Source organism: Oncorhynchus kisutch, linkage group LG4, assembly GCF_002021735.2.
Source record: "Oncorhynchus kisutch isolate 150728-3 linkage group LG4, Okis_V2, whole genome shotgun sequence".
Lineage (NCBI taxonomy): Eukaryota > Metazoa > Chordata > Actinopteri > Salmoniformes > Salmonidae > Oncorhynchus > Oncorhynchus kisutch.
In genome coordinates, this window is record NC_034177.2 from 63709285 (window position 1) to 63733974 (window position 24690).

Here is a 24690-nt window from a genome sequence, read left to right on the forward strand (position 1 = left end):
GGTAGAGAAGGGGGAGGGACAGTTGTGGGATTTGGAAACGTATCTTCCAGGCCAAGCTAACTCTCAGAGCAGCAGAACGTCTTAATTGAGACATTTCGTTCCATAAGCCGCCGCGGTGATGGATGGACGCTCCTCTGGAGTTTCCAGAGTGGCATGGCGAAAGGCTGTTTGTTTGGCTTGAGCCGCTCGTAAAGCACTCGGCTCCTCTGCGGCCCCGTAAACACACACACACACACACACACACACGCAGTGTGACGCAGCAGGCCCCGGCTACAAACAGCCAACGTCGCAGCAGCTTCCAGTCACCTCACCCTTAAATTCCCTTACCCCTAACTCTCCTACCCCGTAACTCTCCTGTCTTTCCTACCCCTCACCTCTTAATCCCCCCCCGTATTGGCTGGGGCACAAGATGCTGAAAAAGCCCCGGTGAGACTTGCTTCTCACCATTCAGACAATGCATGGAGGGGCCATGTCTGTCTGTTAATGTAAGTCAATCAGTCTGTCAATCGGTCCTCAAAAGTCAACCGAAAGGCCCTCATACCCACCTCCCTCACACGTCTCACCCATGCCGCCTCCATGCAAGCTTTGACATTGGAGAGGGACGGGCGGACCGTCACTAGTAAACAAGGCTAATTTTAGCAGGTGTTAAGGGTGACTGAACAGGGACCACATTCCCTGACACCTCTCATGTACGGTACAGTAGAGGACCGTGTGTGTGAAAGAGGGTCGTCCTGCTTCCCTGAGAGCTAGATAACGGATGTTTATTCAGTCTCCGACATCAATCCACTCATTGGTTTGGAGTTATTCTCATACAGTATACTGTTCACCCAAACACAGGGGTGTGTGTGGGCAGTTAGTATGGCTTTTTATAGAATCCTCCTCCTCTAACCTGCCCTGTTTGTTCCAGGTGTGGTCGTTCTGCGGTCTACCGGACCCGTGAGATGGCCGCCCGGGCCCTGGTCCCGTTCGTCATGGTAACCCAGGTCCCCTCCACCATCCAGACTCTACTGGAGGACCTGCCTCTGGAAGCTGGGCCTAGAACCCAGCAGAACCACATCCATGGAATCCTGCTCCAGGTCTAGAACCAATTCCGCTCTCTGATACTGGCGACACACTGAAAAGACACCCACACCCACAGCGCTCAACACATCCTGTCAACACAGTGCACATCCCATCAGCCCCATTATCACACTGTGACAGTCCAGGGTAAATACATATTTAGTACTATCAACACATTCTGACAACACAACCAAACACTCACACAGTAATATCAACACAGACTGATGAGTCATTGGCGCTGGGCTCACTCCTAATGGGACATGGGGGGACAGTGTGGCCCAAATCAGGGGTGGTGCAGAGTCAGGGGGAGGAATGAACAGCTTTGTTTAGTATTTTCTTTCCGTGATCTGACAGTTACGATTTGATAGTGGTTTCTTGTATTCAATACTGGCTGGGTTTCATGGAGGTCTATGGGATAGAGGGAGAGGAATGGGGAGAGAGCGATGGAAACTGTTAGGGGGGGTGAGCGGGAGATAGAGGGAGCGAGGGAGCCAGAAAGAGAGCGATGGAAAGTGAGGGATGGCAGGGGAAGTGCACTCCCAGAGGCTTATGTGAGGCTTTGGAGGAGCAGGGTTTGTTTTCTTTCATGTCATGGTGGTCATATGTGGAGCTTCCACAGATCTCTCTCTCTCTCTCTCTCTCTCTCTCTCTCTCTCTCTCTCTCTCTCTCTCTCTCTCTCTCTCTCTCTGTGTGTGTCGCTCTCTGTCTCTCTCTCTCTCTCTGTCTCTCTCTGTGTGTGGGTGTCTCTCTCTGTGGAGGATGACAGTGGGAGCCCTCTCTCTCTGTCTGTCTCTCTGTCTGTCTTTGTCTCTCTCTCTCTGTGTGTGTGTGTCTCTCTCTCTCTGTGGAAGATGACAGGGGGAGCCCTCTATCTGTGGCCAGGGAGGAGAGAGCGGCGATGGGATACATACCCACATCTATCTGTTTGCGTGCCTGCTCTTGCCTCTTTGCAGCCAGGCACTTCACTTCAGACGATGCACCACAGATATAGACTGGGCAGGAACGCAGCGTGTCAGGTCCCGCTTGGTATATCTGAATGCGGAGGGGTGTCTTTCCCGTGATGCGCCCCAGATAAACTGGAGTGTTTGGATATGCTGGGTCGTGTTTGGCTGGGGGGGAGGGCCGGGGTTGTATGCAGGCGTAAACACTGTGGAGGAGAGAGGTAGAGATAGACGGAGCGTACGTGTAGACCGGAGCATCACCCAGGGCCCACTAGATAGCGGAGATACTGCGGGCCTGTTTTTGCTGAAATGACGAGGACAGTGCGTTCAGCTGCAGGGTATGGCTAATGTATGTTAATGTGTTCTGGCCACTGTCAGGGAGTCAGTTGGTGTGTGTAGCAGATGTGGGAGTCTCTTCTTCCCTATTGGAAAAACCTTCCTGGCTTTCATTTTTGAAGATTTAACATGTTGCTATCCAGAATGCCCCTTCTCACCTCCATCAACCGTGCACAAGCACACAGCATACCTGCCGAGACCCATCGATACCCACTACTAGTACATTGACCCACTCATGCCGGCTTTCTCTCCCACACCCCTAGCTGTGTGACCTGCAGTGTCCTCAGGAGACGGTCCCCAGAGAAACGTGCATCAGCAGGCAGGTTAGAGTTTATTGGAGAGATGGGTATTTGATTAAAGCACCACAGAACACCGTGTTCGCCAGCAGCGCTCCGGTCTACCCAGTAAGTTTCTGTTGACGCAACCCGGGTTCCCCTGGACCTGCCTAGCGAGGAAACAGGCGGACCAGCACTAACAGAACACGACGTCCCTTCCTACACGCTCCAGTGACGCCATGTAGGCCTGTCTACCCAGTACGCCTGGCGCGGTCAGTAGTGTTTTGAGGTTGTGCGGTGGGGAATTAATCCTTTTGTGTATTTTCACATCACAAATCCGAAGTTGAACTCTAGACTCTCTCATGGATTTTTTTAAATATTATTTTTTTTAAAGGTTTTTGTAGCCTCAGTGCTATTCTGTAGGAGACGGAAATCTGTACCCAGGCCTGTTTGTGCTGTCTTACCAAGTCCTATGGTTGACCATGGAGTTGGTTAGTTGACAAGACAGCACAAACAGATCTGCGACCAGGCTATAGCTAGAAAGGGTCTGTAGGGAGTAGTACTAATTCAGCACAAACAGATCTGGGACCAGGCTATAGCTAGAAAGGGTCTGTAGGGAGTAGTACTAATTCAGCACAAACAGATCTGGGACCAGGCTGTACTGTTGCTGGACAGGGTCTGTAGTGTGGGTAGTGAGTCGTACATGTATGTAGGCTTGGGCGGTATACCACTTATACTGGGGTATTTGGAAATAGTCACTGGATGGTTTTTCAATACCTTTGAAACTGTTCATACATTTGAATATGTGTAGCTACTTTTTAAGTAAATACCTGCAGTTAACTTGTGCAATGTGTTTCAGCTGTCGAAATGTTTCGTTATGAAGCTTACCGGTAGTATCCAGTCATGTGGTGTTTGTTTACAAACACAACGACGATAGACTGGAGCCTTGTGAGTCACTCAATGTTTTGCAGCCCTCTCCAGGTGATCTAGTTTAGTTCGAGTATGGAATTCACAACTAAATGTTTGCCAGCTGGATATCTTATAGCTATTCAGTAAGCTGTCTAAAATGTGCTCAATGCTCTGCAGTTGTACATTTGGTTTGCTAATTTACTACAGTGGCAAGAAAAAGTATGTGAACCCTTTGGAATGACCTGGATTTTGACATGAAGTCGCAACAATGGACAAACACGGTCTGCTTCAACTAATTACACACAAACTACACGTTTTCATGTCTTTATTGAACACACCGTGTAAATATTCACAGTGCCGGGTGGAAAAAGTATGTGAACCCTTGGATTTAATAACTGGTTGACCCTCCTTTGGCAGCAATAACTTCAATCAAACATTTTCTGTAGTTGCGGATCAGACCTGCACAACGGTCAGGAGGTATTTTGGACCATTCCTTTTTACAAAACTGTTTCAGTTCAGCAATATTCTTGGAATGTCTGGTGTGAACCTCTCTCTTGATCATGCCACAGCATCTCAATCGGGTTGAGGTCAGGACTCTGACTGGGCCACTCCTGTACTCCCTGTTCACTCATGACTGCGCGGCCAGGCACGACTCAAACACCATTAAGTTTGCCGATGACAACAATGGTAGGCCTGATCACCGATAACAACGAGACATCCTATAGGGAGGAGGTCAGAGACCTGGCCGTGTGGTGCCAGGACAACAACCTCTCAACGTGATCAAGACAAAGGAGATGATTGTGGACTACAGTAGAAGGAGGACCGAGCACACCCCCATTATCATCGAAGGAACTGTAGTGGAGCAGGTTGAGAACTGCAAGTTCCTTGGTGTCCACATACCAACAAACTAACATTGTCCAAGCACACCAAGACTGTTGTGAAGAGGGCACGTCAAAACCTATTCCCCTTCAGGAGACTGAGAAGATTTGGCATGGGTCCTCAGATCCTCAAAAGGTTCTACAGCTGCACCATATCACTGCCTGGTATGGCAACTGCTCAGCCTCCGACCGCAAGGCTCTACAGAGGGTAGTGCGAATGGCCCAGTACATCACTGGGGCCAAGCTTCCTGCCATCCAGGACCTCTATACCAGGTGGTGTCAGAGGAAGGCCCTGAAAATGTGTCAAACTCCAGCCACCCATGTCATACACTGTTCTCTCTGCTACCACACGGCAAGCCGTACCGGCGCGCCAAATCTAGGTCCAAGAGTCTTCTAAACAGCTTCTACCCCCAAGCCATAAGACTCCTGAACATCTAATCAAATGGCTACCCAGACTATTCACATTTCCCCCCCCTCTCCACACCACTGCCACTCTCTGTTATCATCTATGCATTGTCACTTTAATTAACTCTACCTACATGTATATACTCCCTCAACTAACCTGTGCCCACGCACATTGACTCTGTACCTGCACCCCCTTGAATATATTTTTACTGCTCCTTATTTGTTACTTTTATCTCCTATTCTTATCCATCTTTTTTGAAACTGAGCTGTCGGTTAGGGGCTCGTAAGTAAGCATTTCCTTGTAAGGTTATTGTTTTCGGCGCATGTGACTAATAACATTTGATTTGATAGCCTTCCATTCTTCTGATGAACTTGGGAATACAATCTCCTGTCGACAATAGCAAGCTGTCCAGGCTCTTGAGGCAGCCCCAAATCATGATGCACCAACGTACTTTACAGTTGAGTTGAGGTTTTGATGTCGCTCTGCCTTTTTTTTTTATTCTCCACAACATTTTATGTTTCTTTCAAACAACTCAACTGTAGTTTCATCTGCCCACAGAATATTTATCCACTTGTGGAACATCCAGGTGCTTTTTTTGAACTTCAGACGTGCAACAATGTTTTTTTAAATTTTTTTGGACAGCAGTGGCTTCTTCCATGGTGTCCTCCCACGAACACCATTCTTTAGTGTTTTATGTATCGTGGACTCGTCAACAGAGATGCTATCATGTTCAAGAGATTTCTGTAAGTCTTTAGATGACACTAGGATTCTTCTTAATCTCATTGAGCATTCTGCGCTGTGCTCTTTTATATTTTAAAAAACAATTTCATCTTTTTAATTTGGCAAGTCAGTTAAGAACAAATTCTTATTTACAATGACGGCCTAGGAACGGTGTGTTAACTGCCTTGTTCAGGGGCAGAACGACAGCTTTTTTACCTTGTCAGTTCGGGGATTCGACCTTTCGTTACTGGCCCAGCGCTGTAACCACTAGGCTACCTGCCACCACTAAGCTACCTGCTACCTGCCGCCCCTTGCAGTCATCTCTGCAGGACGGCCACTCCTAGAGTGAGTAGCAACAGTGCTGAATTTTATTCATTTATAGACACTTTGTCTTACTGTTGACTGATAAACATCAAGGCTTTTGAGATACTTTTGTAACCCTTTCCAGCTTTATGCAAGTCAACAATTCTTAATCTTAGGTCTTCTGAGATCTCTTTTGTTCGAGGCGTAGTTCACATCAGCCAATGCTTCTTTTGAATTGCAAACTCACATTTGGTGAGTTTTTTATAGGGCAGGGCAGCTCTAACCAACATCTCCAATCTCATCTCATTGATTGGACTCCAGGTTAGCTGACTCCTGACTCCAATTAGCTTTTAGAGAAGTCATTAGCCTAGGGGTTCACATACTTTTTCCAACCTACACTGTGAAGGTTTAAATTATGTACTCAATATAGACAAGAAAAATACAATAATTTGTGTGTTATTAGGTTAAGCACTGTCTATTGTTGTGACTTAGATGACCAGATCAAATTTTATGACCAATTTATGCATAAATCTGGTAATTCCAAAGGGTTCACATATGTTTACATATGCTTATTAACATTACTAACCTTGATATTACAAAGATTCAGTGGGGTTTGAAAATAGCCCTTGTGTTCAGTGCCGGTATTACCGAATGTCCCGGTATTGTGTAATGTACACTATATATACAGAAGTATGTGGACACCCCTTCAAATGAGTTGGTTCGGCTATTTCAGCCACACTCGTTGTTGACAGGTGTATAAAATTGAACGCTAAGCCATGCAATCTCCATAGACAAACATTGGCAGTAGACTGTCCTTACTGAAGCACACAGTGACTTTCAATGTGGCACCTTCATAGAATGCCACCTTTTTTAACAAGTCAGTTTGTCAAATGTCTGACCTGCTAGAACTGTCCCGGTCAACTGTAAGTGGTGTTATGGTGAAGTGGAAATGTCTAGGAGCAACAACGGCTCAGCCACGAAGTGGTAGGCCACACAAGCTCTCAAAACAGGACCGCTGAAGTGTGTAGCGCGTAGAAATAGTCTGTCCTCACTACAGAGTTCCAAACCTGCTTCTGGAAGCAACGTCTGCACAATAACTGTTTGTTGGGAAATGAGTTTAGGTTTCCATGGCCGAGCAGCCACACACAAGCTTAAGATCACAATGCCAAGCGTTGGCTGGAGTGGTGTAAAGCTTGCTGCAGTTGGACTCTGGAGCAGTGGAAACAATGAATCACGCTTCACCATCTGGCAGTCCGACGGACGATTCTGGGTTTGGCGAATGCCAGGAGAATGCTACCTGTCCCAATGCATAGTGCCAAGTGTAAAGTTTGGTGGAGGAATAATAGTCTGGGGCATTTTTTCATGGTTTGGGCCAGGCCCCTTATTTCCAGTGAAGTGAAATCTTAACTCTACAGCATACAATGACATTCTAGATGGTTCTGTGCTTTCAACATTGTGGCAACAGTTTAGGGAAGGCCCTTTCCTGTTTCAGCATGACAATGCCCCCATGCACAAAGCGAGGTCCATACAGAAATGGTTTAGTTGAGATCGGTGTGGAAGAACTTGCCTGGCCTGCACAGAACCCTGACCTCAACCCCATCGAGGACCTTTGGGATGAATTGGAATGCTGACTGCGAGCCAGGCCTAATCACCCAACATCAGTGCCTGACCTCGTTAATGCTCTTGTGGCTGCTGCGAGGACTTGATTCCATTCAATGTAGTGGAAAGCCTTTCCAGAAGAGCGGAGGCTGTTCTAGCAGCAAAGGGGGACCAACTCCATATTAATGCCCATGATTTTTGGAATGAGATGTTTGACGAGCAGGTGGCCACATACTTTCGGTCATGTGGAGTAGGTATAAAGGTATGACAATCTAGATACCGCCCAAGCCTACTTACGTGACTGATGAACGAGAACACAGGTCACCACTCCATGCTCTCTCTGGCTCAATGTTCTAATACAACGACCCCAGCTGCTCAGGTCTGCTTGGACCCTTCAAAACACACACCCACTGCTCATGTCTCTCCACCGTCTGCACAAATGGAAATAACCAACACGTCCCCGGGGTGCAGTTGACGATTGATGATGGGCTTGTTTGTCTCAGAACGTTTGTGTATATATGTATGTGTGTGTGTCATGTTTATCATTGGTTTTGAGTTTTGTTTGTGTTTCGTTTGGATGCTTGTGTGTAAATGTGACAAAATTAATAGAGGGTATGCTTTTTTTTGTAAGCATCTTACTCTTACAAGTTTTTGTGTGTGGTTTGTGTTTTCTGGTGGGTCCTTGCATAAGGCTGTACTTTTGTGTGTGTGTGTGTGTGTCTAGCCGTGCCCTGTGGTCAGTCCCTGGTTGTGGATGTGGGAGGGACTGCAGCCTGATAACAGGCTCTGAAGAGTCCTCCTACACCACCACTATTTTTACCGGGCTAAAAGTGACACACTCACCCAACACACACACTCAACACTGACTGTAAAACGCCTCACAAAAAACAAACCTTACAAAGAGTTTGATTTTGTTTTGTATTCATCTCAAACGTTGCCAAACCATTCCCATAAAGTTTCCCCAAAGAGGTGGTGTCCCTCATCAAAACGACAGGTCAAACGATAGGTCCACCTCCGCCATGGTTCCATCTCAAGGCAGGGACACAACAGTGACCTCTCACCCCCATCTCCCTTCTCCTTCCTGGGCTAAAACATCGGACCATGACCCTTCTGCTTTATGGATCTCATCTGACTGGGGCTTCTTTATTTTAGCTCCGTCTCATCCCATCTCCCTTCTTGTCCCGCCTCTGGTTTTTGCTCAGTCTCATGCTTTTTGTAGGACGGTTTGGGTTCTATAAATATTCCTGTTTCCTCGGATCGAGTCCGGATTAATCCGGCTGAGACACCCACTAGGGACTTCCCAGTTCAGAGTTTGGAGGGGGCAGGGAACGACGGCGACAGGGAGAAAAGAGGGGTGTGGTGGGGGCTGTTTGTGAAGGCCAGTGGGCGTTGGCTGGGAGCCAGGTCTGGTGCTACGTGGTCTGCCTGGTTTTCCCCTGTTGCCTTCCCTGCATGGTGTAATGAATGGCTTCCTCCACTGTGGCTGTGGCCCAGCTAAAGAGTATACTTACTAGGGCCCAGAATACACAGAGTACACAGAGGACCGAGGATGCCGAGTACACAGGCACTGCGTCAGAATACATCCTATACAGACTACACATCATCCGACCTAGCCTCAGAATATCGGTCTTGGTCTCTCCATTGTAGCATCGGCAATATATCAACTAGGGTTTGCAAGAGTCGGAAACTTTCCAGGAAATTTCCAGAATTTTTCTGGAAATTTTCAATTGGAAGTTAAGCCCGGGAATTTTGGGAATTTTGCTTAAATTCATTTTTAAAAAAGTTAGCTTATGACAGTGAACCTTTTTTGTGTGATACACATGGCAATTCTATGTCTTGTGGTATATTTTGCTTGAACTATCCCCAATTCAATGGAATTGCAACCCTCTGCATGCACAGTGCATTCTACTCTTCCATCACATGTACAGCTGATTCTCAAGATCTTGCACACTAATGAGATGCTTTTGAGCCCACACTACTACACTGTCTGAGCCAAGGACGACATGCTTTCTGGTAAGTTTTGATTACAATACTGGGTGGGGTGAATATATATTTTATATGACATTATTTTTTTGTTAACTAGTAAATAGTAGCCTACAGCAAAGTGTGTTTAATGTCTAACTTGTTAACAGTTTCTGCTAGTTAGTTTTTGCTACCATGTTGGTTTTAGCTTGCTTGAGCCTGTTAACCGAGGAGTGTTAATTCACCTGTTTCCAAACATGTTTCATTTTAAAACATCTATCTTACAAATTAGTTGTTTAAACTGCTGAACTATTTATCTGTACATGGAATTGTATGTGTTTTTTTTACTCATTTTTTTCCTAATCTTTACAGGAAAATGCCATGGGCACTATCTGATGTGTGGAGACATTTCACTGCAGCTAATGTAGAAGGAAAATATGTGTACATTTGCAAATACTGTGCCAAATCATATGTGAAGAATGCAACAAAGATGCAGAATCATCTGACCAAGTGCATAAAGTTCCCTCAGCCCTCACAACAATCAACCTCTGACAAAAGTCCCTCTACTTCTATTCAAGGTGAAAATGATAAATCCGACACCTTATCGATAGCAACAGCTCACGGTCCTCCTGGAATCAGGAGTTTTTTTTACTCAATGGAGGAACGTAGTCGGAGAAATCCTGATGAATGTCTTGCTCGAGCTGTGTATGCAACTCTTTCACCTCTGATGCTCACAGGCAATGTGTATTGGAAGTGATTTCTGAAAGTTCTTCGCCCAGCATACACGCCTCCGACCATACATGCTTTATCTACTCATTTGCTGGATGCAGTTCAACAGAGTTCAAGTGAAGGTCAAGCAAATCATAGAGAAAGCAGACTGTATTGCAAACATCTCTGATGGCTGGTCAAATGTTTTTGGGCAAGGAATAATTAACTACATCTCCACCCCTCAACCAGTATTCTACAAGAGCACAGACACAAGGGTCTCTACATTGCAGATGAGCTGAAGACCCTAGTGACAGACAATGCTGCAAACATGAAGGCTGCTTCGTCTAAATTCCTACCATCACATTACACCCATTGGCTATGCTGCTCATGCATTGAATCTGCTCCTCAAGGACATCATGGCACTGAAAACAATGGATACACTCTACAAGAGAGCCAAGGAAATGGTTAGGTATGTGGGTCATCAAGTTATAGCAGCAAAGTGAGAAGAAGCTGCCCAGTAACACTTGTTGGGGTGGTGTTGTCATCATGATTGACAGTCTCCTGGAGGGGAAGGAGTCTCTCCAAGAAATGGCCATATCACAGTCTGCCGATATGGACAAGATGGCGCCTACAGAGATGGTCGCCTCGCTTTAGGTTCTTTTTTAAATGTTTTTTATTTATTATTTCTTACATTGTTAGCCCAGGAATTCTCAAGTCTTATTCCATACAGCCGGGAAGAACTATTGGATATAAAAGATTACATCTTACCAACATTATGACCAGGATTACGTCTTTCCCAAAGCGCATCCTTTGTTCGGTTCTCCACCCTGGACATGGGATATTATCCCATAGGCCGACCCAAAACAACCCGGTCGCCGCAGGAGTGGCAAACGGAGCGGCCTACTCAGAAGGCGAGCACACATCCACCGCATCCGAGCATATTACTCGCCAATGTCCAAGCTCTAGATAACAAGGTGGACAAAATTAGGGCACGAGTTGCCTTCCAGAGAGACATCAGAGATTGTAACAATCTCTGTTTCACGGAAACATCGCTGGGATATGTTGTCAGTCCCTCATTAAAATACAAATCAATTTATAACATATTTGACAAGTGTTTTTCTGTATTTGTTGTTATTCTGTCTCACTGTTCAAATAAACCTGCCATTAAAATTCTAGACTAATTTCTTCGTCAGTGGGCAAACGGACAAAATCAGCAGGGGATCAAATACTTTTTTCCCTCACTGTATATACTCAAATCTCTGGCCACTTTAATAAATTGACTTAATAAAGGTACGGTTGAAGTCGTAAGTTTACATACACTTTAGCCAAATACATTTAAACTCTGTTTTTCACAATTCCTGACATTTAATCCTAGTAGAAATTCCCTGTCTTCGGTCAGTTAGGATCACCACTTTATTTTAAGAATGTCAAATGTCAGAATAATAGTAGAGATTTATTTCAGCTTTTATTTATTTCATCACATTCCCAGTGGGTCAGAAGTGTGCATACACTCTATTAGTATTTGGTAGCATTGCCTTTTAAATTGTTTAACTTGGGTCAAATGTTTTGGGTAGCCTTCCACAAGCTTCCCACAATAGGTTGGGTGCATTTTGGCCCATTCCTCCTTACAAAGCTGGTGTAACTGAGTCAGGTTTGTAGGCCACCTTGCTCGCACACACTTTTTCAGTTCTGCCCACAAATGTTCTATAGGGTGAGGTCAGGGCTTTGATGGCCACTCCAATACCTTGACTTTGTTGTCATTAAGCCATTTTCCTGACTAATGTCTTGATGTTCCTTCAATATATCCGCTTAATTTTCCTCCCTCATGATGCCATCTATTTTGTGAAGTGCACCAGTCCCTCCTGCAGCCAAGCACCCCCACAACATGATGCGGCCACCCCCGTGCTTCACGGTTGGGATGGTGTTCTTCAGCTTGCAAGCCTCCCCCTTTTTCCTCAGGTTATGTCCATTTATAGGACTCATTTTACTGTGGATATAGATACTTTTGTACCTGTTTCCTCCAGCATCTTCACAAGGTCCTTTGCTGTTTTTCTGGAAATGATTCGCACTTTTCGCACCAAAGTATGTTCGTCTCTAGGAGACAGAACGTGTCTTCTTCCTGAGTGTTATGACGGTTGCATGGTCCCATGGTGTTTATACTTGCATACTATTGTTTGTACAGATGAATGTGGTACCTTGAGGCGTTTGGAAATTGCTTAGCTGATTTCTTTTGATTTTCCAATGATGTCAAGCAAAGAGGCACTGACTTTGAAGGTAGGCCAGGAAATACATTCACAGGTACATCTCCAATTGACTCAAATTATGTAAATTAGTCAGAAGCTTCTAAAGCCATGACATAATTTTCTGAAATTTTCCAAGCTGTTTAAAGGCACAGTCAACTTTGTATGTAAACTTCTGACCCACTGGAATTGTCATACAGTGAATTATAAGTAAAATAATCTGTTAACAATTGTTGGAAAAATTACTTTTCATTCACATAGTAGATGTCCTAACCGACTTGCCAAAACTATAGTTTGTTAGATTACTTTAGATAATCAAACTAGATATTATTGCATTGTCAGAACTAGATGCACAAGCATTTCGCTACTCTCGCATTAACATCTGTTAACCATGTGTATGTGACCAATATACGGGGCGGCAGGTAGCCTAGTGGTTAGAGTGTAGGACTAGTGACTGAAAGGTTACTGGATCGAATCCCCTAGCTGACACGGTAACAATCTGTCTTTCTGCCCCTGAACAAGGCAGTTAACCCACTGTTCCTAGGCCGTCATTGAAAATAAGAATTTGTCCTTAACTGGCTTGCCTAGTTAAATAAAGGTAAAATAAATATTAAATACAATATTTGATTTGACAGCCCCATCAAGAGGATCCTCCTGGATTATGTATTTTAGGAGAGAGTGGTAAGCAGCCTGAAACTCCTGAAACCTACAGCAGTAGCCATTACATGGATTGAGGGAGACAATGCCATCCTGTCTGTTCAGACTGCTGCAGATGTCAGAAGTCCGTACTGCCCTGCCCACTTCACTGTTGCTTCAAGCAGAGGAAACTGCAGTTCTGAAATACATCAAAAAGCGTGACGACTTCTGCCTGAATCCCATACATGCCGCAGCGTACATGTGGGACCCCAGGTATGCTGGCAAGAGCATCCTGTCTGGTGCAGAAATCAACAAGGCCTATGGTATCATCACTACTGTGTCTCGCCACCTTGGCCTGAATGAGGGCAAGGTTCTAGGCAGTCTGGTGAAGTACACTTCCAAGCAAGGGCTTTGGGTTGGAGATAAGATATGTTGGCACGACTGCCATATTGCATCAGCCACCTGGTGGAAGGGGCTTTGTGTATCTGAAACTCTTTCCCCTGTTGCCTCAATCATCCTCCAAATCATACCAACATCAACTGCCTCAGAGCGCAACTGGTCCTTGTTTGGGAACACACACACACTAAGGCATGCAACAGGCTGACCGATACAAGGGTTGAAAAATTGCTGGCCATCCGGGAAATTTGATGCTTTTTGAGCCTGACAACGAGCCATCCTCAACAAGGTTGGAAAGTGACAGTGAAGATGAGGCCTCAGTCTGATGTTCAAGAGGTGGACATTGAGGAGGTCCAGGGAGAAGACATGGAAGCCTGAGAGGAAGACAACCAAAGCTTTAGTTTCTAGACTATCATTTTACAGATCTATGTAAAAATGTTTTTGGGAGATGCGATGGATCATTAAATATTTCCTTTTATTTTCTTTAGTGAAATCATCCCATGTGAAGTCAACTCATTTAATATAAGTTCAATTCATTACAAAATTAATGTTTTTATTTCTATTGGAAGGATTTAATCATTTGCAATTATGTCTACTTATGACAAGGTAAAAGTGTTATGTTTCTGTCTCCATATGATATGTTAAATATATCCAATGCCAGAAACATCTACATTTAAATGGTATTAATATTAATTCCCTTGAATTCCCATGGAAAGTTTCCACCTCTGAATATTCCCCAAAATGTGCATCCCTAATCTCAACTGAGTAATATTATCATTAGGCCATTTTGTAATGCACGTAACAAAATGTTATGTCTTTCTTGGTCCCAAACAGCCACATGGTAACTGCACACAACGTTTTTCAGACCAATGTAAACTACTTAGACTTTGTTTGTGAACGTCTCCGAACATCACCGATTGTTTTCCTAGTCGAACGCACGGCACTTCATGCCTCAGTCGTTCAGCTACACACACACGGTTATTACTTAACCAGTTGAAATGGTTGTGTGTGTGTGTGTGTGTGTGTGTGGTCTAGGTGCTGTTCCTGCTGCGCTCCTACCAGACGGATACACACAGACCCCAGGCGGCAGGAAGTGACATCAGCCAAGCCCTGCGCCCACGACTGTGGCTCGCCTCCAGGTCACCACTCATTTGCTCGCTCTCTCACACACACCGCAACACAGATAACCATCCGTTCCTGATATTAAGAATAGCTTATTTTTCCACTGCCCATCCTCTTTGGCTGAGTTCCCTTCACACCCCACACAGGCTTCCATTTCAAAGGAAGCAACCCCCCCACCACAACCACCAGTCTTTCTGCCCCATACCAGGGTCTGACCAGGTAAGCAGGAGATAGCACAGAGGGGTGTGTAGGGGATTAGCTAGCTTGCTGCGCTTGGTCCCAGTGACTCCTTATTAAGATGCCGAGGTGGATTCTTGTTCGCTCAGGCGCTGCACCATCTGTCCGTTTGATCGCTTGCCGCTTCACAACCCCCTGCAGAGATACAGGACGCACACGCTGGCGGTGGGGCAGAGAGACTCTACCCCCCCCCCCCCCCTTAGTGGAAACAGTCCTAGGGGCAGTCTACAACTGAGCTCATTTGAAGCATCCTTTACCTAACACTAGCGAATGTGATGTGGGCAATGTCAAATAGGAATTCAAACTTTGCAAACAACTCTTGCGTTTTCACACACAAGGTCGAATCAGTTTGACTATTTGTAGCATTGTTTTTTTTTTTTCTTTTTTCGTCTGGTTGGTTTCACATTGCCAAATGTCAAAACAAACAAATTCCTAGACAAAACCACTGCAAGTCATTTATTTTTTGGACAAAAATGCTCACGCTCACATTTAAATCCATTTATGATTATCATGAAGCATCACTGTGTCCCAAATGTCATTTTACTTTCACTTTGGTCTTCCAGCAACATGCAGAAGGAAACGGCGCAATAGCTGCTCTGACTGCGCCGTGAATAGGCCATCAGTAACCTGCATCTCTGGTTTAGCCCCTGTCTTCCCTAATGAACTCATAAATGCCCTGCTACTCACAGAATGTCTCAAGTAATGATGCTGCGTGCATCTCAAAGTGCTTGCAGTCAAACAGGCCAGGTCGCAATTGTAAATGAGAACTTGTTCTCAACTTGCCTACCTGGTTAAATAAAGGTAAAATAAATAAATAAATAAATAAAAACAACCAGTATTAATGCGCGACTCTGGTTAATTTAATACAATGTTACAAATAACTCTAGAGTCAAATTATAGCTCAAAACTGTGTGAAAACGCCCTAAGTGCACACAAAGTAAAACAATTCCATAGGATGTCAATGTATTAGTGCATAACCATTGAATTCTAGCTTGAGTCGGTTGTTATCCTCCAATTTTTTAGGCTTGCGGTCACTAAAGTTTTCATATGCTAGACTGAGTCAGCATCAGGCTACTGACCGTCAAAATGGCTGCCTGCTCTCCCAGTGTATTCAACTTCGACTACAGAGGCCCATACTAACACACTTTTTAATGGTTCACCATACCAGTGTCTTCATACAGGTAACTGCCAAAAGAATGGAAACACTTAAATGAGGGATACAAAGTATATTGAAATCAGGTGCTTCCACACAGGTGTGGTTTCTGAAGTTAACATCCCATCATGCTTAGGGTCATGTATATTAATGCTGGGCATGCCATTATTTTGGCTACCATGGTTATGTCCTGATAGGATGACAATGCCCCCGTCCAAAGGGCATGAGCGGCAACTGAATGGTTTGATGAGAATGAAAACGATGTGAACCGTATTTCATGGCCGTCTGTCACCGCATCTCAACCCAACTGAACACTTATGGGAGGTTCTGGAGTGGCGGCTGAGAAGACAGTTTCCACCACTATCAAAACACCAAATGATGGAATTTCTCAGGCAAGAATGGTGTTGCATCCCTCCAATAGAGTTCCAGACATATGTAGAATATATGCCAAGCTGCATTGAAGCTGTTCTAACTAGTGGTGACCCAACACCCTATGAAGACACTTTGTTGGTGTTGTCTTTTTTGGGGCAGTTACCTGGATGTGGCCATTACTAATGCCTAAGGATCATATGGAGTGCATTGTTTTGCTTGACATCTGACGCTTTACTAGGCCCGACCCTGAACAGGCGTGTTCAGTTTGGTATGGCCACAAGCGTATCTTCCTGAATTAGATCCCTTGGCTCACCTCTGCAACGCCTCAATGGGCTCGGGAGAGGTGAAGGTTGAGTCGCATGTCCTCTGATACATTACCCACCTAGCCTCCTACTTTTTATTTTACTGCTCGCTTAACCCCGTGTGTCAGCTGTACCAATGTGTCAGAGGAAACACCATTCGACTGACTACCTGAGTCAGCTTGCAGGCACCCGACCCTGGCACAAAGGGTCGCAAAAGCATGATGAGCCGAGGAAAGCCACGGGCCAAACCCTCTCCTACCGCGGGTGGTGCTGGGCCAATTGTTTGCCGTCCTATGGGGGCTCCCGGTCCCGTCAGTGGTGCCCCAGTACTGCAGTGCAGTGCTTTTGACCGCTGCCTCACCCAGGACCCTGACACTTCAGGATCTTAAATACAGCTTCACAGTGCTGGAACAGCCAGGTTGGGATGAGGCTCATCCCTTTACAAATCTGTTCTCACTTAAACCTCACTCTTCTCTTCCTGTGTGTGTGTTTAATATCCGAGTGATGAAAATGTGACGTCAACATCACACACTGTCCCCCTTGTTCTCACACACGCGCTTGTGGGCTTTCGCAGCGCTGAGGTCGAACGCTGTGGTCACACGCTTGACGAGCACACACACATACACCCCCCGTCTCTCTCTCTCACACACAAACACACACACACAAGCTGCTCTGGTGTCTGTTGTACATACACAGTTACGTTCATGTATATTTACAGAAGTCTGTCTGGTGACTCACTGACATTACACACACACCATGGAGATGATGGGACTCTGTATGCCCTTTGGCATCTCATGTGACCGCCTCTATCCTGGGATTTTTCATCTTCATGAATAGGGCTGTGGCGGTCACCAAGTTTCATCAGCCGGTCATTGTCAAGCAAATAACTGCTGTTCTCACGGTAATTGACTGTTAATCAACATAAACACATTTAGCATCTCCTGGTTTCCACGTATAGCCAACAAGCCACTGATGTTCCGGTTTTAAAAGTCTAAATCCATGTAATATAGCCTACACCATCACAATAGACTGGTCTCAGACTAAGTTTTCTTCATATCATGTTTCCTATTTCAGAAGAACAAAGTAGCATACTCTGAGTTGTCCTTATGTTAGGTCCTGATCTGGCTACGCCATATGGCTGTGGACTACACTAGTTCATTTAGCAGACAAGATTTGCTTAGAATTCCATGGCATTCATTTGACATTTTTTATAGTATGAAGAATACAAATGAACAAAGCTGAATGAAATGGAAAGGATATTTTCTCCAAACGATTTGAGGGAGTGCGCATGTGGCTATTCTGTGTTGAGTGACTAAAACCTCTTAGGGATACCCTTTTTTCCAGTTTTTGCCTAAAATGACATACCCAAATCTAACTGTCTGTAGCTCAGGACCTGAAGCAAGGATATGCATATTCTTGATAACATTTGAAGTTAAACACTTTGAAGTTTGTGAAATGTGAAATGAATGTAGGAGAATATAACACATTAGATCTGGTTAAAGATCATACAAAGAAAACAACTTGCTTTCTTTTTTTTTTATCTTTGAAATGCAAGAGGCCATTATAAACTCTGAAAAAAAAGAACCGTCCTCTCACTGTCAACTGCGTTTATTTTCAGCAAACTTAACATGTGTAAATATTTGTATGAACATAAGATTTAACAACAGATAAATAAACTGAACAAGTTCCACAGACATGTGACTAACATAAATGGAATAATGTGTCCCTGAACAAAGGGGGTGTCAAAATCAAAAGTAACAGTCAGTATCTGGTGTGGCCACCAGCCGCATTAAGTACTGAAGTGCATCTCCTCCTCATGGACTGCACCAGATGTGTCAGTTCTTGCTGTGAGATGTTACCCCACTCTTCCACCAAGGCACCTGCAAGATCCTGGACATTTCTGGGGGGAATGGCCCTAGCCCTCACCTGCCGATCCAACAGTTCCCAGACGTGCTCAATGGGATTGAGATCCGGGCTCTTCGCTGGCCATGGCAGAACACTGACATTCCTGTCTTGCAGGAAATCCCACACAGATCGAGCAGTATGGCTGGTGGCATTGTCATGCTGGAGGGTCATGTCAGGATGACCCTGCAGGAAGGGTACCACATGAGGGAGGAGGATTTCTTCCCTGTAACGCCCAGCGTTGAGATTGCCTGCAATGACAACAAGCTCAGTCCGATGATGCTGTGACACACCGTCCCAGACCGTGACGGACCCTCCACCTCCAAATCGATCCCGCTCCAGAGTACAGTCCTCGGTGTAACGCTCATTCCTTCGACGATAAATGCAAATTCGACCTTGACCCCTGGTGAGACAAAACCGCGACTTGTCAGTGAAGAGCACTATTGGCCAGTACTGTCTGGTCCAGCGACGGTGGGTTTGTGCCCATAGGTGACGTTGTTGCTGGTGATGTCTGGTGAGGACCTGCCTTACAACAGGCCTACAAGCCCTCAATCCAGCCTCTGTCTATTGTGGACAGTCTGAGCACTGATGGAGGGATTGTGTGTTCCAGGTGTAACTTGGGAAGTTGTTGCTATCCTGTACCTGTCCCACAGGAGTGATGTTCGGATGTACCGATCCTGTGCAGGTGTTACACGTGGTTTGCCACTGTGAGGACGACCAGCTGTCCTTCCTGTCTACCTGTTGCGCTGTCTTAGGCGTCTCACAGTATGGACATTGCAATTTCTTTGCTCTGGCCACATCTGCAGTCCATATGCCTCCTTGCAGCATGCCTAAGGCACGTTCACGCAGATGAGCAGGGAGCCTGGGCATCTTTTATTTTGGTGTTTTTCAGAGTCCGTAGAAAGGCCTCTTTAGTGTCCTAAGTTTTCATAATTGTGACCATTATTGCCTACCATCTGTAAGCTGTTAGTGTCTTAATGACCGATCCACAGGTGCATGTTCATTAATTGTTTATGGTTCATTGAACAAGCATGGGAAACCGTGTTTAAACCCTTTACAATAAAGATCTGTGTTTTCAGAAATTTACAAATTATCTTTGAAAGACGGGGTTCTGAAAGACGTTTCTTTTTTCCTGAGTTTATCCAGGCGCAATTTAGATTTTGGCCTTTTAGATGGCAGCAGTGGTGTGTGTGTAGTGAGATACATACATACATACATACATACATACATACATACATACATACATACATACATACATACATACATACATACATACATACATACATACATACATACATACATACATACATACATACATACATACATACATACATACATACATACATACATACATACATACATGCATACAAAATAAAGGGGAAATGATAGGGTAATGAAAAATGTAAGTTTACACACTCCCAGCAATGTCATAAATTAGCTTAAAGTAACCATTTTGAATGTTTTATCCAAAAAACAGTGACTCACGTCTAGCGCAATGCTCAGTGCTAACGCTCACCTTGGTCAAGACAACTGATTGTGAGAATTTTGTCAACAGATACCCATAACAATACAAGAGAGGCATCTTTTGAATCAAGCAGAAAATACGCCTCAAGTCAAAGAACAGTGAAATCTGATTGTTCGGTCTCTTCTCTCCATCCTCCTCAATATCTCCCTCCTGTTTCCAGGCAGAACCTGTGTTTAGTGACCCGAGCTGTGTTTGTGGATGTGCTGGAGGCTGTGTGTGGACCCCTGGCTGCTCCTGTTGGAGGTAAGTGAACCAGACAGACAACTGATGTGTTGCACTGCCTCCCTATTCCTTCATTAGGCAAGACAATGGAGAAGTGCTTCAAGTCCAGGTTTTTACTGTTACCTCCTTTTTCAAACGGTTTTCTCTCGTTTGATGCCAACTGAATGTGACCCTTCCAAGTGTGGCATGGAACACATTTGAGTTGGTTTGATATGGAAACAACTTTGGTTTGAGGTGGAGGGAAGGACATAAGGAAACCCTGGAGTACAAATAGTGGTAAAATGCGGTTTACACATTTTCGGCCAAGCCTTTTCTGAAGGTGATTTCTATACCCTGGTGAATGTTGTGCCATAACAAACGTCTGGCTTATCTCTCTGGTCTGGAGAGTTGACTTCGATCACTTAGCATGACCTCTCCATTTTCTTAATGATAATAACTGACGTGTGTTGACATGGCCTGTCCAACTGTCCTCCATTTTGACCGAACTGTTGGTTGGTTTGTGGCCTGGGTGATTTAGGGAAGTGGGTGGGTGCGCGTGTGTGTTCGTCTGCGTGATCAGGGTCTCCACAAAGGAAGAATGTGAAACCGAAGGCGAGCCTCTGACAGATGGCGGGATTGTGCCTGTGACCCAGTTAAAGGAGGAGGGGTGTTGTGTGTGTTTTTGGTCCATGTGCTCAACACATGTCCCGGCCAGTGGAAACGTTTACGGCTGTTTTAAAACAAGTCTGCATTCAGCCTGCCCGCTGGAACCTTACATAACAAATACACTGCAGCCTCTGAACCCCTCTCAGCCCAACTTTGCCCTATCCCTCTGTCCTTCTCTACCTAATTTTTGCATAATGATTTTTTAAAATCCATAAAATCCTTTAGATTTTTTGTATTGGACTATCTGTTGGTTCATGTAGTGAATCTGTTATTCAGTATGTTTTTATAGGCTAATAGCAGTAAGGCCCAAAATATCCCTCCCCTGGCTTAGACTGTTGAGTTGGAGTGCCATTTACCGGGGGGCATGGGATGATGAGAAATCATCCTTTTTCACTTTTACTGGCATCATCCACTAAGTAGGAACTGGAAATGTATTGGGCAGTTCCTGCAGACAGTCACATCGCTGTGTAACCAACACATCTCTGAGGGGTGAAGGAGGATGGTGGGGTGGGGGGTTCTCGACGGCGGCACAGTTGATCCCTCCTTCCCTCCACCTTTCCCCTCTGCTCCAACCAAGCCAGTAAAAACAGCAGCAGCACATTTTGGAGTTAGGGGCTCTCTCTCTGGCTCTGTCTGTAGGAGCTTTCTCTCTCTCTCTGGCTCTCTCTCTCTCTGGCTCTCTCTGCCTCTGGCTCTCTCTCTGGCTCTGTCTCTGTCTGTAGGAGCTCTCTCTCTCTCTCTCTCTCTCTGGCTCTGTCTCTGTCTGTAGGAGCTCTCTCTCTCTCTCTCTCTGGCTCTGTCTCCGTCTGTAGGAGCTCTCTCTCTCTCTGGCTCTTTCTCTCTCTGGCTCTTTCTCTCTCTGGCTCTTTCTCTCTCTGGCTCTTTCTCTCTCTGGCTCTTTCTCTCTCTGGCTCTTTCTCTCTCTGGCTCTTTCTCTCTCTGGCTCTTTCTCTCTCTGGCTCTTTCTCTCTGGCTCTTTCTTTCTCTCTCTGGCTCTTTCTCTCTGGCTCTTTCTCTCTCTGGCTCTCTGGCTCTTTCTCTCTGGCTCTCTTTCTCTCTGGCTCTTTCTCTCTGGCTCTTTCTCTCTGGCTCTCTCTCTCTCTGGCTCTCTCTCTCTCTGGCTCTCTCTCTCTCTGGCTCTCTCTCTCTCTGGCTCTCTCTCTCTCTGGCTCTCTCTGGCTCTGGCTCTCTCTGGCTCTGTCTCTGTCTCCTCTGGCTCTGGCTCTGTCTCTGGCTCTGGCTCTCTCTGGCTCTGGCTCTGTCTCTGTCTCCTCTGGCTCTGGCTCTGGCTCTGGCTCTGGCTCTGGCTCTGGCTCTGGCTCTGGCTCTGGCTCTCTGGCTCTGGCTCTGGCTCTGGCTCTCTGGCTCTCTCTCTGGCTCTCTCTCTGGCTCTCTCGCTCTCTCGCTCTGGCTCTAGCTCTCTCGCTCTGGCTCTAGCTCTCTCGCTCTGGCTCTAGCTCTCTCGCTCTGGCTCTGGCTCTCGCTCTGGCTCTCTCGCTCTGGCTCTCTCGCTCTGGCTCTCTCGCTCTGGCTCTCTCGCTCTGGCTCTCTCGCTCTGGCTCTCTCGCTCTGGCTCTCTCGCTCTGGCTCTCTCGCTCTGGCTCTCTCGCTCTGGCTCTCTCGCTCTGGCTCTCTCGCTCTGGCTCTCTCGCTCTGGCTCTGCTCTCTCGCTCTGGCTCTCTCGCTCTCTCGCTCTGGCTCTCTCGCTCTGGCTCTCTCGCTCTGGCTCTCTCGCTCTGGCTCTCTCGCTCTGGCTCTCTCGCTCTGGCTCTCTGGCTGGCTCTCTCTCTGGCTGGCTCTCTCTCTGGCTGGCTCTCTCTCTGGCTGGCTCTCTCTCTGGCTGGCTCTCTCTCTGGCTGGCTCTCTCTCTGGCTGGCTCTCTCGCTCTGGCTCTTTGTCTCTCTGTCTCTGAAATCCAACCCCACTGACTCCATGGCCAGCACTATCCTTACCTCTCAGATGGGTTATTCACTTGACTCGATCCACCTTAAATGATCTCAGTTAAACTCACACACACACACACACAGTCGTTAGCACCATCTGGAGCTGATCCTAGTGTTGAATCACATGTATTTGTGTTACTAGAGGATTTGGCTTTTCTGGAAAGGGTTGTGTCCATCACACACAAATCATCATCATCAACACACACATTCCCATAGACACAGTCTCAAAAACATGCTCCGACACACACCCACCCACCCACCCAGGGCCTGTAAGATAATTAGAGGGAGTGATGCCAGCAGGTTGTACAGGCTCCTCCATCATGGGAAAGAGCACATCTGCAGCACAGACACACACACACACACACACACCGTCTGGGGTTTTGTTTTTCACAGTTTGGGTAATGACGGGGGAGCATGATGTAAAATCCAGCTGTGAATGTGTACTGGTAAACTCAAGAAACTGAAGTACGGACATACCTAGACACACACACACACACACACACACACACACACCTCTTTCTTACATAGACTGATATATGCAAGCCCACTATTTCACACAGACACTCACACACCAGCACAATAATTTATTCTGACACACATACCTTCCCAGTGCATAACATAACAAACACATATAACCTCCAAGCCTCACACAAGTTTGCTCTCACACAGACACTTTCTAAGAGGGAGCGAAAGGAAATGGTTTGTGAGTTGGACTGGGCGTTTACGATACATCTTGGATTGGATTATGAAAGTCTACACAGCGAGAAGATTGTTTACTTTTAATCTAAATACACCGGATGGATATTTACACGTTTTAAAGCAGTGCAGTGTTACCCCGGCAAAGTTTATTTAAACCAAATGTGCTTTCATTTTTGTTCAAATATTTGACGTGTTTTGAGTAGACCCACACCACATAGTGCCGATATAATTCTCTCACGTACTCGCTCTCAAAAACTCTCCCACTTCCACGTTCAGTGTGTTCCAGGTGTGTCAATGCAAGTTTGATGGAAAATCATTATTTTGAAAAATTGTGTTAAAAAAAATAATATATAAAAACAATTCACCTTTATTTAACCAGGTAGGCATGTTGAGAACAAATTCTCATTTACAATTGCGAGCTGGCATATCGTGGATATTTCTGTTATATTGTGTTATGTTTTAGTATTTGTAAGACTCACTGCCAAACTGGACAGGCTATTGAGTCATTTTAGAACCAGTGGTCAGTCGATGTGCCCCGGGCCTGTTTTGAGTCGACTGTCTTACTGTGGTTTTTCTGTATGACCGACTGTTTCCTCTGACTGCTGTCTGGTCATGTGTCAAGTCGTTAGAAAGACACGCGCACACACACTGAGATACTGGCCTTTGGCATCCAGTGTCCACACACACACAGATACTGGCCTTTGGCATCCAGTGTCCACACACACACACACACACACACAGATACTGGCCTTTGGCATCCAGTGTCCACACACACACACAGATACTGGCCTTTGGCATCCAGTGTCCACACACACACACAGATACTGGCCTTTGGCATCCAGTGTCCACACACACACACACACACACACAGATACCTGCCTTTGGCATCCAGTGTCCACACACACACAGATACTGGCCTTTGGCATCCAGTGTCCACACACACACAGATACTGGCCTTTGGCATCCAGTGTCCACACACACACACACAGATACTGGCCTTTGGCATCCAGTGTCCACACACACACACAGGTACTGGCCTTTGGCATCCAGTGTCCACACACACACAGATACTGGCCTTTGGCATCCAGTGTCCACACACACACACAGGTACTGGCCTTTGGCATCCAGTGTCCACACACACACACAGATACTGGCCTTTGGCATCCAGTGTCCACACACACACACAGGTACTGGCCTTT

General features: G+C 45.8%; 1 protein-coding gene across 3 annotated transcripts in view; it reads left to right on the forward strand.

Moving 5' to 3' along the window:
- The window catches only part of thada (THADA armadillo repeat containing), a 106652-nt gene that overhangs the window by 35345 nt on the left and 46617 nt on the right, over positions 1-24690 (forward strand). For all 3 annotated transcript variants that reach the window (XM_020481562.2, XM_020481563.2, XM_020481564.2), the window contains exons 29-31: positions 908-1076; positions 14405-14508; positions 20143-20225. In XM_020481562.2, coding sequence (XP_020337151.1) covers positions 908-1076; positions 14405-14508; positions 20143-20225 — 356 coding nt within the window. The remainder of the gene's footprint in view (positions 1-907; positions 1077-14404; positions 14509-20142; positions 20226-24690) is intronic.